The 12518-nt window shown below is 41.5% G+C and overlaps 1 protein-coding gene across 1 annotated transcript in view; it reads left to right on the forward strand.

Annotated features, from left to right (window-relative positions):
• Positions 1-11384: 11384 nt before the first annotated feature.
• Positions 11385-12518, forward strand: part of DCAF12 (DDB1 and CUL4 associated factor 12) — a 42386-nt gene continuing 41252 nt past the window's right edge. The window contains exon 1 of the mRNA XM_073806053.1: positions 11385-11515. Coding sequence (XP_073662154.1) covers positions 11492-11515 — 24 coding nt within the window. The 5' untranslated portion in view covers positions 11385-11491. The remainder of the gene's footprint in view (positions 11516-12518) is intronic.

The following is a 12518-nucleotide window of genomic DNA, read 5'->3' on the forward strand; positions in this document are numbered from 1 at the left end:
TGTGTTACTGTCAATTTCTCCCTTTACTTTTGTTAATATTTGCTACTTTTGTTAATATTTGCTTTATGTATTTAGGTGAACCTATGTTAGGTGCAAAAGTTATGGCCATAGTATGTGATAAGTGCTTAGTTAAGATGGAAAAGGCATTAAATATGTACAATAAGATATTTTGAGAGAGACCACATTCACATAACTTTTATTATAGTATGTTGTTATAATTGTTCTATTTTATTATTATTCTTGTTTATCTCTTCCTGTGCCAAATTTATAGATTAAACTTTAGCATAAGTATGGATGTACAGGAAAAAAACATAGTGTATATAGGGTTCAGTACTATCCACAGTTTCAGCCATCCTCTGGGGGTTTTGGAACATATACCCTGTGGATAAGGGGAGACTGCTCTATATCCATAAATGTTTTATTATCCATTTCTTTTTTAAAAAACCCAGAATACTATTATCAATAACACTTGAAAATAAAAATAAATTGTTAATATTATGAAAAATTCATACTATGTTAAAACTTTGAGTAGGGCACTTTTAATCCATGTTACCCTACATGAACAGATTTCCTAGCTGCCTTTTCTGCTTCCAGACCCTTAAGTTTGGTGTTTTAAAACTCTATGATCAGAACTTTCCTGGCAATCCAGTTGTTAAACCTCTGTGCTCCCACTGCAGGGGGCAGAGATTTGATCCCTGGTCAGGGAACTAACATCCTGCATGCTGCTGTGTGATACAGCAAAACAAACAAACATCAACGATCAATTAGGCAGATATATAGAAATGAGAACAGACACAAGGATCCTTGTTCCAGTTCCAATTCCCTGTTCATTCAGTTCTGCAAGATACACTTGAACTGCCTACTTCATCGGAAACTAGTTTTTTTCACCTATAAATGGGTCTGTCCAATCACAAAGCTAGCTTTTGTATGATCATTTTTTTATTGGCCACCAGCAAACAGAATGAGTGCTGCCTGCTCTAATGAGGTTGGAGGTGATGATATTAAGAAGAGGGTAAGGTAGCTTCGGAAATTTCTTTATCATAATTGCAGCAATTTTCCAACAAGTGCAGCAATTTTCCTGCCAGAAAGACCTTGCCAGTCTTTCTCTATCAATGTACTGTACCTAAAAAAATCTGGCCCATGTTGGCTATAAGATTTTTTATTTACTTCAACAGAAAGTTCTTCTGAGAACAGTTTATTCAAAGTAGTTGACAATGATAATATGCAGTAGCAGTAATGATAACAATGCGTTAAAATAGGTAATACTCATGCTGCTAAAGGGTGCAAACTCTGACATGAACTTTCTGAAGGGCAATGGGACATAATCTATCAAGAGTCTTAAAAATGCTTATACCCATTGACTTAGTACTCTTACTTCTGGGGATTTATCCCATGAAATCAGAGATATGCACAAAGATTTCTCCAGGAGCCTACATATTCTCTAAATCAGCATGTACTATTTAGCGCTGTTTCTTCAATATCCAATATTCATAGGTCCAGGAATCAAGGGGTGAAAATAGGAGTGGCACCCTCACTGTTATGCCTAGTAATCTACTAGCAAAATGTTTGCTTTCTGTCCCCATGACCTAATGCTCTGCTTGTCTAGAAATCTTAGTTCCAAAGGGAAGAATGCATCTGCTGGGAGATAACAACGATTCCATTGAACCAAAGTTAAGACTGCCACCCGGCTAATTTGAGCTCCTTATGCCTCCAATCAACAGGCAAAGAAGGGAGTTACTATACTGGCTGGGGTGATTGATCCTGATTACCAAGGGAAAGTTGGACTGCTACTATACATTGGAGTTATGGAAGATTACATCTGGAATACAGGTGATCTCTTAGGGAGTCTCTTAGTATTACCAGGCCCTGTAATGAAAGCCTATGGAAAACTACAACAACCCAATTCAGGCAGGACTACTTATGACCCAGACTCTTCAAGAATCAAGGTTTAACTCCTCCTGCCACAAAATACCACAACCAGCTGAGGCGCTTGCTGAGGGCAAAGGGAGTATGGAATGGGTATTGGTAGAAGCTATTAGCTATGACCACATGACCAGTTGCAGAAACAAGAAGACTCTAAGTTTATGCATAATTCTTCCCTTTTTTGTTCTGAATATGTTTGTGATGTGTATCAAATATTTTTTTTCTTCCCTCTCTTATCCTCCTACCATATAATATAAGATGCATTAATAAAGTTACCTTTACATCAAAGTATTTCAGTTATAGGATATCAAAGAGAAGAGTGAACATCACCCAGAGATTTTGTGTCCTCTTCTGGGGAAAGAGTTGGTGTATTTTTGGTTGTATGCAGGATAGTTGTATTATGTTAGGCAAAAGTATGATTTTGTTATTGTCCTTATCTGGAGGTTAAGTATAGCTTAAGGAGTTAAGTATAGGTGTCAAGTTGACAAGGGGTGGACTGCGATAATTAGTTTTATGTGTCAACTTGGCTAGGCTGTAGTACAGTTATTTAATCAAACATTAGTCTAGGTGTTGCTGTGGAGGTATTTTGTAGATATGGCCAATATTCTACTTAGTTAACAATACTGTGTTGTACAGTTGAAAGTTACTAAGATAGTAAATCTTAAAAGTTCTCATCACACATAAAAAAAGGTAACTATGTGAGGTGGTGGATGTGTTAGTTAACCTTAACTTAATTGTGGTAATCTATAAAGAAAATTGCAGTCTTCCTCCTGTGTTTTTTTTCCTAACAAGCAATTAACTCAATTCTGACACTATAGTGTCAGATCCCACAGGTTAAGGGCTCAGTCCCTCAAACTGCCCCCTACTTCAGATGTGAATCACAAGTAGTAGGTCACCAGGTTACCCACAACTTCTGTTCGACTTGGATACAAATTGGAGATTCCCATGACCTCCACTGCCTTGGATTTGATTATTTGCTGGAACAGCTCACAGAACTCAGGGAAATGCTTACACTTAGAATTATTATATAACAAAGGATATGATAAAGAATACAGGTAAACAGCCAGATGAAGAGATACATCAAGGTGGTATGGGAAAGGCCTGAGCACAAGAGCTTCTGTCCCTGTAGAGCTGGGAGTGTGTTGCCCTCCCAGTATATGGATGTGTTCACCAACCTGAAGTCCCCTGAACACTATATTATTGGGATTTTTATGGCAACCTCATCATGGTAAGTATGATCGATTATTAGCTTCATTCCCTCCTCTGGAGAATTGGAGGTGGGAATGAGAATTCCATGCTTCTAATCATGGCTTGGTCTTTCTGGTGACTAGCCTCCCCCCCAGGAGCCAACCAAGAGTCACCTCATTAAAACAAAAGACATTGCTATCACCCAGAAAATTCCAAGGGATTTAGGAAACCTGTCAGGAAACAGGATCAAAGACTAACTATTAGAACAAAAGATGCTCCTAGTGCTCTTTATCACTTAGGAAATTACAGGGTTTTAGGAGCTCTGTGCCAGGAACTAGAGGCAGAGATCAATATATATTTTTCCTATTTTTCACATAATCATTTTGCAGTATCTATGTGTATCAAGTCATCATGTTGTGCACCTTAAACTCACCATAAGGTTATATGTCAATTATGTTTCAATGAAACCGGAAAAAATTTTTTTTCAATTCTACAATCAGTTGATTTTAAGTAATGAAGCTTACCCTTGATAAAGTGGGTGGGCCTCATTCAGTCAGTTGAAAGCCCTTAAGAGGAAAACAGATTTCCCTGAGGAAGACTGCCATATCAACTCTTGCCTGAGCATTTCCAGCTTGCCCTGCAGATTTCAGACTTGCCAGCCTCCACAATCACGTAAGCCAATTCTCTGAAATAAATCCCTCTCTAATATCTCTCTCTCCCTCTTTCTCTCCTTCTGAGATATATATATACATATATAATATTAATATCCTTATATTATATATAAATATATACATATATCCTCTGGTTCTTTTTCTCTAGAGAACCCTGCCGGATACACAGCCTAAAATCTAACAGTAGGGAATTCCTTGGCCATCCAGTGGTTAGGACTCCACGCTTTCACTGCACGGGGCACGGATTTGATCCCTGGTCGGGGAACTAAGATCCTGCAAGCCACGTGGCCAAAAATAATAATAATAATAAATAAAATAAAATCCAACAATAATTAAAGAGTTAAAGTATGATATATTCTTTCATTGAATTATTTTCCAGCATTAAAAACGATGTTGTTGGGCTTCCCTGGTGGTGCAGTTGTTGAGAATCCGCCTGCCGATGAAGCGGACGCGGGTTCGTGCCCTGGTCCAGGAGGATCCCACATGCTGCGGAGCGGCTGGGCCTGTGAGCCATGGCCGCTGAGCCTGCGTGTCCGGAGCCTGTGCTCCGCAACGGGAGAGGCCACAACAGTGAGAGGCCCGCGTACCGCAAAAAAAACCCCCGATGTTGTCAGAAAATATATAAATAACATGGGGAAGTTCTCATAATATTATGTTAAGTTTGAAGAATAGGAGATGGGACTTCCCTGGCGGTCCAGTGATTAATACTCCTCACTTCCAGTGCAGGGGGCACAGGTTTGATCCCTGGTTGGGAACTAAGATCCCACATGCACCATGTTGTAGCCAAAAAATTTAAAAAAAAAAAGAAGAAGAAGAAAGAAAGAATAGGGGAAATTTATGTGTGCAATTTTATTTCAAAAAATAAACACACCCATAGATGGTAGGAAATAAAAAAATAATTCATTGCATTTATTTCTTGGTAATGATTTTTTTAAGGTTTTTTTTTTTTATCATTTTTATTTTTGGCTGCATTGGGTCTTCGTTTCTGTGTGCAGGCTTTCTCCAGTTGTGGCGAGTGGGGGCCTACTCTTCATTGGGGTGCGTGGGCTTCTCATTGCTGTGGCTTCTCTTGTTGCAGAGCACGGGTTCTAGACTCGTGGGCTCTAGAGTGCAGGCTCAGTGGTTGTGGCGCACGGACTTAGTTGCTCTGCGGCATGTGCGATCTTCCCAGATCAGGGTTCGAACCCGTGTCCTCTGCATTGGCAGGCGGACTCTTAACCACTGCACCACCAGGGAAGCCCTTGGTAATTATTTTTCAATTATTTTCTGGAAATTTGCTATTTTTGTTATCAGAACAAAAATGTTATTATGTAATTGCCTAATGATAAGAGAATCCTTGCTCCACTTTGTAAGTCATTTTACTTTTCTTTTTTTTATTTTTATAAATTTACTTATTTTATTTATTTATTTTTGGCTGTGTTGGGTGTTCGCTGCTGCATGTGGGCTTTCTCTAGTTACAGCAAGCGGGGTCTATTCTTTGTTGCAGTGCATGGGTTTATTGTACTGGCTTCTCATTGCAGAGCACGGGCTCTAGGCACGCAGGCTTCAGTAGTTGTGGCTCACAGGCTGTAGAGCACAGGCTCAGTAGTTGTGGCGCACGGGCTTAGTTGCTCCGCGGCATGTGGGATCTTCCCGGTCCAGGGCTCGAACCCATGTCCCCTGCATTGGCAGGTGGATTCTCAACCACTGCGCCACCAGGGAAGCCCTACTTTTCTATCATTAACTGATGCTTATGTGTTTGTTTTTATGCCAAGATTTCCTTGCAGTTGAGACAACAGATATAGCTGGTAAAAGATACTTCAATAAAATTGTACATAATATTCTTTTAAAATTCTTACATTTATATTTAATTCCCAGTTAGGCATTTGGGAAAAGTATGAAGGAGGTAGAATAACACTGTGAAATGTATTTTTTAATGAGCCATTTTTTGCTTAGCTTTTTCCAAATAAATTACTGAGTTTATAAGTGGAAAAGTTTCATCTCTTCTTTTGCTTTCTTATCTTATTGAGATTACACATAAAAGTGAGATTGTTTAAGGGTAAAGAGGAAGAGAAAACAAGGAACCTGGATAATTTAAACACTATTTCAATTCCTAAATGGTTAGAACTTGTCTGTATTTACAAATTCTATCAGTGCGTGTCAAATTATACCTAAAATGCAGAAACAGAATTTCTGGTCTCAAAGTAGTTGATATTCTGGCTAAAATATTTCAGGTTCTGAATAAAGAGAAAACATAAGAATACTAGGAAAATGCTAAAATAAATACCAATTACAAGTTCAACTGGGCCCAGATGTTTAACATGGCAGAGTTGAAAAAATGGCAGAGACCCCGGGTTCCATTTCTCACTCATGGGCTATCTGCCTACGTGACTTGATTTTTTTGGCTTCAGTTTTCTATAAAAGTATGAGTTTAATGAGATAAGCTATCTTTATAATATCTTCCACCTTTAATAATCTATGCCCCAGGATCTGAAAACATTTCCACAGGGGTGAAATAATTACCATTCACATACCTTGGAGACTTCTAACATTTTTACTTCACAAGAGAGCAGTTATTAAGCACTTACCAACTGTGCCAGTTCATGTTCCTATGTCTTCCGGGTCTCTTTTTTTACTATGTTTTATTATGGTTTGTATGAATTAAAATTCCAAGTACTTTTCCTAACAGAAATGCTTTCCTCCTGAGCCATTTGCCAGCAAGGATAGTTAATTAGCTTGTACACATTAAGGGAAATGTGTCATAGCAACATCTGCTTTGTTTGTTCCAAGGAATCTATGCAAATAAACAAGAGGAATTAGTTACTAAGCGTATATAATACAATTCAATTTGTCCAAAGTACTTTATAGTATTTCTTGTTATTTATTCTTCCTGGCAAGACCAAGACAAAGAGAAGGTAAGAGGTTAGCAGGTCCTGGGTCCCCCGCCCATTGATGGGCTTCCTACAGCATATTACATTGTGATGGAATGGTTACAAGGACTGATTTGGAGGGGTTGAAGTGAAGGAGATGAGAATTGTTTAGTTTTTAATTTAAGTATATAAAATAGTATAGGTTGAAATAATCTTTTAAAAGAACTATATATGGATATATAGACACAGATACAGTTACATACAAAAAAAGAATTGGAAGATCACACATCAAGATGTAAACAGTTGCTATCTGGAGGCTGGAATTATGGGCAATTTATTTTTTGTCTTTTTTTTCCTTTCTTGCTTTCCAAGTTTATACTTTGAGAACATATTATTTTTTAATTAAAAAAAAGCTACCTTAAATAAGTAAATAGATTTACCCAAGATTCTGGAAGCGAGTTATTGCAGCATTACTCTCATCACAGTTTCTTCCTTATGCCTACTATTAACACCACCATGAACATACCTAGAGCACTTTGTAAAACATACATTTGACTTACTCTTCATTCAATCATTCAACATCTAGGGAATACATCAAATATGCTAGGTGCCTTCCCACACACTAGGGATGTGGAGATGAATAAGGGTGTCCTTTGCTTGAGTAGCTCTCAAGCTAGTGGGAGAGACAGACATAGTGGGAGAGAAAACAGACCATTACAATACAGTGTGACAAATTAACCATGAAAATTTTCTGTGAGGGCACAGAAGAAGAGTATCTTAGCCAGGTTGAAAGATGAGTGATGGTAGGAGGGGACCAGTCACGGAGAAGGTGATTCTCAAGTCCAAGAAATTATTTACTAAGAATGAATGATTCTTATTAGATGTGGGGATGAGTGGACAAACCAGAGACATTTTTCTTAATCTTGGGAGGAAGTTTCAAATTGCATTCATTCATTAATTTATCCATTTATTCAACAAATATTTGTTGAGTGCTAGCATGTGCTAGGCACCAGAGATATAATGGTAGCAAAAATAACCATAGTCCCTGTTCTTGAGGAGCTTATATTCTAGTGGAGGAGACAGACATTAATCAAATAATCATACAAATAAATGTAAAATTTTAATTGTGTTAAGTGCTGCAAAGGAGAAGTGTATGGTGCTATGAAACTGATAATGGGGAAGGGAAGGATTACTAGTCAAGGAGGCCAGGGAACACTTTCCTGAGGAAGTAATGTTTAAACTGAGATCCAAGGAATGACTAAGTATTACAACAGCAAAGAGGCAAAAGAGTGAACCAAATAGAGGTAAAGCTGTGCACAGGCCCTGTGGCAGGAGGAAGCATTTTGGTTAGGAAGGATTGAAAGAGGGCCAGTATGGCTGGACCTGAGGAAGGGGGAAGACTATGGTATGAGATGTGGCTGGAGTCAAGTTAGGAACCAGGTCATGCAGGGTCTTATAGGCCAGATTAAGGATTTTATCTTTATCCACAGAGCAAGAGAAAGACATTGAAGAAAGTTAACCTGGAGGTGAGAAAGTTAACCTGAGGTGAGAAATGAAGAAAGTTAACCTGGAGGTGAGAATGCGGATGACTTGTTCAAATTTGCATTAAAAAAGATAAGTATCTGCAGAATGCAGAACAGAATAACAAAAGAGGTCAGAGTGGATGCTGGTAGCTATTCTAGGAGACTTTCACAAATGGTGGGACCAATAGGTGACAGACTTGGACTAGGGTAATGGAGAGATGTGAATTGACTCAAGATACTAATAAGGTAAAATAATTAGGACTTGGTGATGGAATAGATGTGTGAGTGTGTGAGAGAAGAAGGTACAAGAATTGGGAGAGGACTTCCCTGGTGGCGCAGTGGTTAGGAATCCGCCTGCCAATGCAGAGGACACGGGTTTGAGGCCTGGTCTGGGAAGATCCCACATGCCATGGAGCAACTAAGCCCGTGCGCCACAACTACTGAGCCTGCGCTCTAGAGACCGCAAGCCACAGCTACTGAAGCCTTTGTGCCTAGAGCCCCTGCTCCTCAACAAGAGAAGTTACCGTAATGAGAAGCCTGTGCACCACGATGAAAAGTAGCCCCCGCTCGCCTCAACTAGAGAAAGCCCGTGCACAGCAACGAAGACCCAAAAGAGTCAAAAATAAATAAATAAAATAAATAAATTTTAAAATAACAATAATAAAAATTTTTTTAAAAAAGGAATGGGAGAGATAAAGGTGATTCCCAGGTTTTCATATGTCTGGAGAGTATTTTTGTTTTGTTTATAGAGCTGAGGACAAAGTGATGAATTCAATGTCCTCTCAGGTTCATTTCAGCCTACAGCATGGTTTTAAAATTTTTCCTCTTCCTAGCCTGATTGTCTCTTATAAAGTACAGAGGAGGAACCCAGGTGAAAGAATTTAGAATGTTTAATTTTTTTAATTAATTTATTTTTAAAATTTATTTTATTTTTGGCTGCGTTGGGTCTTCATTGCTGCGAGCGGGCTTTCTCTAGTTGCGGTGAGCAGGCTCCTAATTGCGGGGGCGTCTATTGTTGCGGAGCACCGACTCTAGGTGCGCGGACTTCAGTAGTTGTGGCTTGCAGGCTCTAGAGCGCAGGCTCAGTAGTTGTGGTGCACGGGCTTAGTTGCTCCACGGCATGTGGGATCTTCCCAGACCAAGGATCGAACCTGTGTCCCTTGCATTGGCAGGCGGATTCCTAACCACTGTGCCACCAGGGAAGCCCCTAGAATGTTTGTTTGTTTGTTTCTTTTTTTTTTTTTGGCCGTTCCGTGCAGCATGCAGGATCTTAGTTTCCCGACTAGGGATCGAACCTGTGCCCCCTACAGTGGAAGCACAGAGTCCTAACCACCGAACCACCAGGGAATTCCCATAGAATGTTTATTTCTTTATATTGAGGTATACTTACATAAACTGCACAAATCTTAAATGTACAACTTGATGAAATTTTACATATGTATACACTAGTATAATCACCACCAAGGTCAAGATATAGAAATTTCCAGCACACCAGAAGCCTCCTTGGGTTCTCTTCCCAGCTAGTAACTGTAAGGTCGGATCTTAACAAACGGCACCGCGAAACAGAGGAAAGCTTCAAGTGAGCTTTATTAGGGAGCGCTCCCGGGCGAGGCTCACTGGTCGGAGAGAAAGGGGCCAGAGAAGTCGCACCCGGGCGAGGGTTGGGCAAGATTTTATAGGGGAAGAAGGGAAAGGGGTGTGGTGAATCTGGGAGGGCGCAGGGTATTCCTTATTTGGTGGTCTTTTCGGGTATCCTGGGGGACCGTTAGTCCCGCCCCTCGAAAGGCGGGAAGTCTGGGCTGGGCTCAAAGTCCCCAGGTCAGTTCCTGGAACTGGGTGGTCCGGAGAATTCGGTCTGATGCAACCTGTGAATCTGATTGTGTTCCCCTGCCTCGGGCCAGTTGGCCTTACAGTAACCACCAAGAATAATGACTATTCTGACTTCTATGACTGTGATATTGTGATATAAGAAATATATACATTTGATCATGACACAAGAGCTCCTAAAACTCTTTTCCCAAATGATAATGGTTAGAGGAGCAGCTCTTATTATTCATAATAAGTTCCTTTCAACCATACGTGAGTTTATGTTAATGGGGTGACTCAAGATGGGCCCCTAGGTAACTTTAGGATGGGGGCTATTTGCCAGGGGAACCAACCTTGTGATTAGAGCATTGGAACTTTCAGCCCCACCCTCTCAACCACCAGGAAGGGGAGAGGGACAGGGGATTGAGTTAATAAATGGCTAATGATCTAATCAATCATGCCTATATAATGGAACCTCCATATAAACCCTAAACTATAGGGTTTGAAAAGTTTCCAAGTTGGTAGACATATCCACATGCCATGACAGTAGCACACCCCAAATTCCATGGGGACAGAAGTTCCCATGCTCAGGACCCTTCCAGACCTCACCCTATGTACCTCTTCATCTGGCTGTTTATTTGCATCCTTTTTAAAATCCTTTTTAATAAACCAGTAATAGTATTTATTTTCCTGAGTTCAATGACCAATTACAGCAAATTATCGCACCTGAAGAGGTCATGGGAACCCCAGTTTATCTTTTTTACCATTGATTGACATTTGAACTATTTCCAGTTTAGGGCTATTATGAATAAAGTTGCTATGAATATTCTTGTAAATGCCTTTTGGTGGACATAAACACTCATTTCTGTTGGGTTTACAACCAGAAGTAGAACTGCTCCATCACAAGGTACACGTGTTTAGCTTTGGTAGGTACTGCCATAGATTTCTTCCAAATTGTTTGTACCAATTTACAAACCCACTAGCAATATATAAGAGTTCTAGTCATTCTACCTCCTCACCAATAGTTCATATTATCAGTCTTTTAAAAACAATTGTAAACTTTCAAATAAATCTTCATTCTATTTTATTTCCACAGAAATGGTGAGCTCTGCTGGAAGGTGCATTAGGGGATAGTTCCTGGGATGTCAAAAGGAAGTGCACCAACCTCGAGGATGAACCTACAGCCTGTGACACTGGCAGAGGAGACCAAGATCCAAGCACAGCCCAACAAAAACCTAGAGATTCTCAAAGGAATTCCAGATTCTTGTCCTAGGTCATCCAGGGCATTGTGAGGCAAGACAGAATTGGAACAACAGGCTATAAAAAGGAAGCTGACCCACTACTGACCCACTCACTGCGTGTATGTTTCTGAAGGGATAGGTCTGACCAAGTAAGACGGAGCTGCCTTTCCCAAGGTGGCATTAGGGGTCAGTGGCAGTGCTGACTTGGGATGGCGGAGGACACTGTCTCAATCTGGTCTTTGGTTCCGATTGGAAAACAAATCCAAATCTCCTCGTAGGCAGAACTTCAGATGGGCCAACAGAGCTCCCTGGAGGTATGAGGCTTGAAGCCTGAAGGGATCATCGGGTAACTGGGCACTACAGCCTGAGGGCCATCAGCACCAAGGAAGAGCTTCCTGCTTCCTCAAAGGATTTCTTTGCCTGAGGAAAGGTGGGAGCTAGCACACAAATCCGTACAGAATCTTCTGAAAATGGAGGCAAGGGTGATCCTGAAGAAGCCCCCTTGTCTGGTGACCAATGACTGTCCTAACTGGACTGACAAGTTAAAGGCTCCTCTCTTTGTGGTTCAGAATTTCACCCAATCTGCCCTATGGAGACGTAACCTGGGCCCCAAGGAAGAGGCAGGCAGTAGCAGTCCCCTGTTCTAGTCCTCACCTTAGGACTGCATGGAAGACGTAAGAAACATAAATTACGGAGGGAGGCCTATTTCATAGAGCACAAAAGACTGTGTGGCCGGCAGGTCACGGGACTCTAAAGGGAGGCGAGGTACCACGCTGCAGCTAAGGAAGAGGTAACTGAGAGGCTGCTGCGATTAGGGCAACACAGAGGGTCAGGCGGGGCGGGGAGGAGGCCAGCAGAGGGAGAAGACTGAGTGGAAAATGAAGCCTGAGAGCTCCCCAGGAGTGGGGAGAGGGTGGCCTGAGGCCCTGGGTCTGGTGTTGGGGGGACCTGGGCTGACTGTGCCCAGCGTGGATTTCGAGTCGGACACCACCTTGCGGGTTGGGAAAAGGAAGTTAATGCCTCCTCTCCACAGTGTCCAGCCCTTGGCGCCAGGGCTCGGCTTCATAGGTTTGGGGAAACGTGCAGCGCTTGTTTGAGATAACCAGCGGTGACTGCGGGGTAAAGGCGTGTTGGGAGGGATTCCTTCCCCGAGCGAGGGTAATCGCCCTCACTTCCGGGTGCCTGCGGATGGGAGGGTGGGGCTCCGAGGTCGGGGGCCAGAACCCAGATTCCTTTGCCCCCAGGTCGCCCACCTCCAGCGGCAGTCAAATGGCCCTTGAAAAAGGGCTGGAGGCCGCTGAGCAACTGCCGGGAACT

Source organism: Tursiops truncatus, chromosome 6, assembly GCF_011762595.2.
Source record: "Tursiops truncatus isolate mTurTru1 chromosome 6, mTurTru1.mat.Y, whole genome shotgun sequence".
NCBI classification, from domain to species: domain Eukaryota; kingdom Metazoa; phylum Chordata; class Mammalia; order Artiodactyla; family Delphinidae; genus Tursiops; species Tursiops truncatus.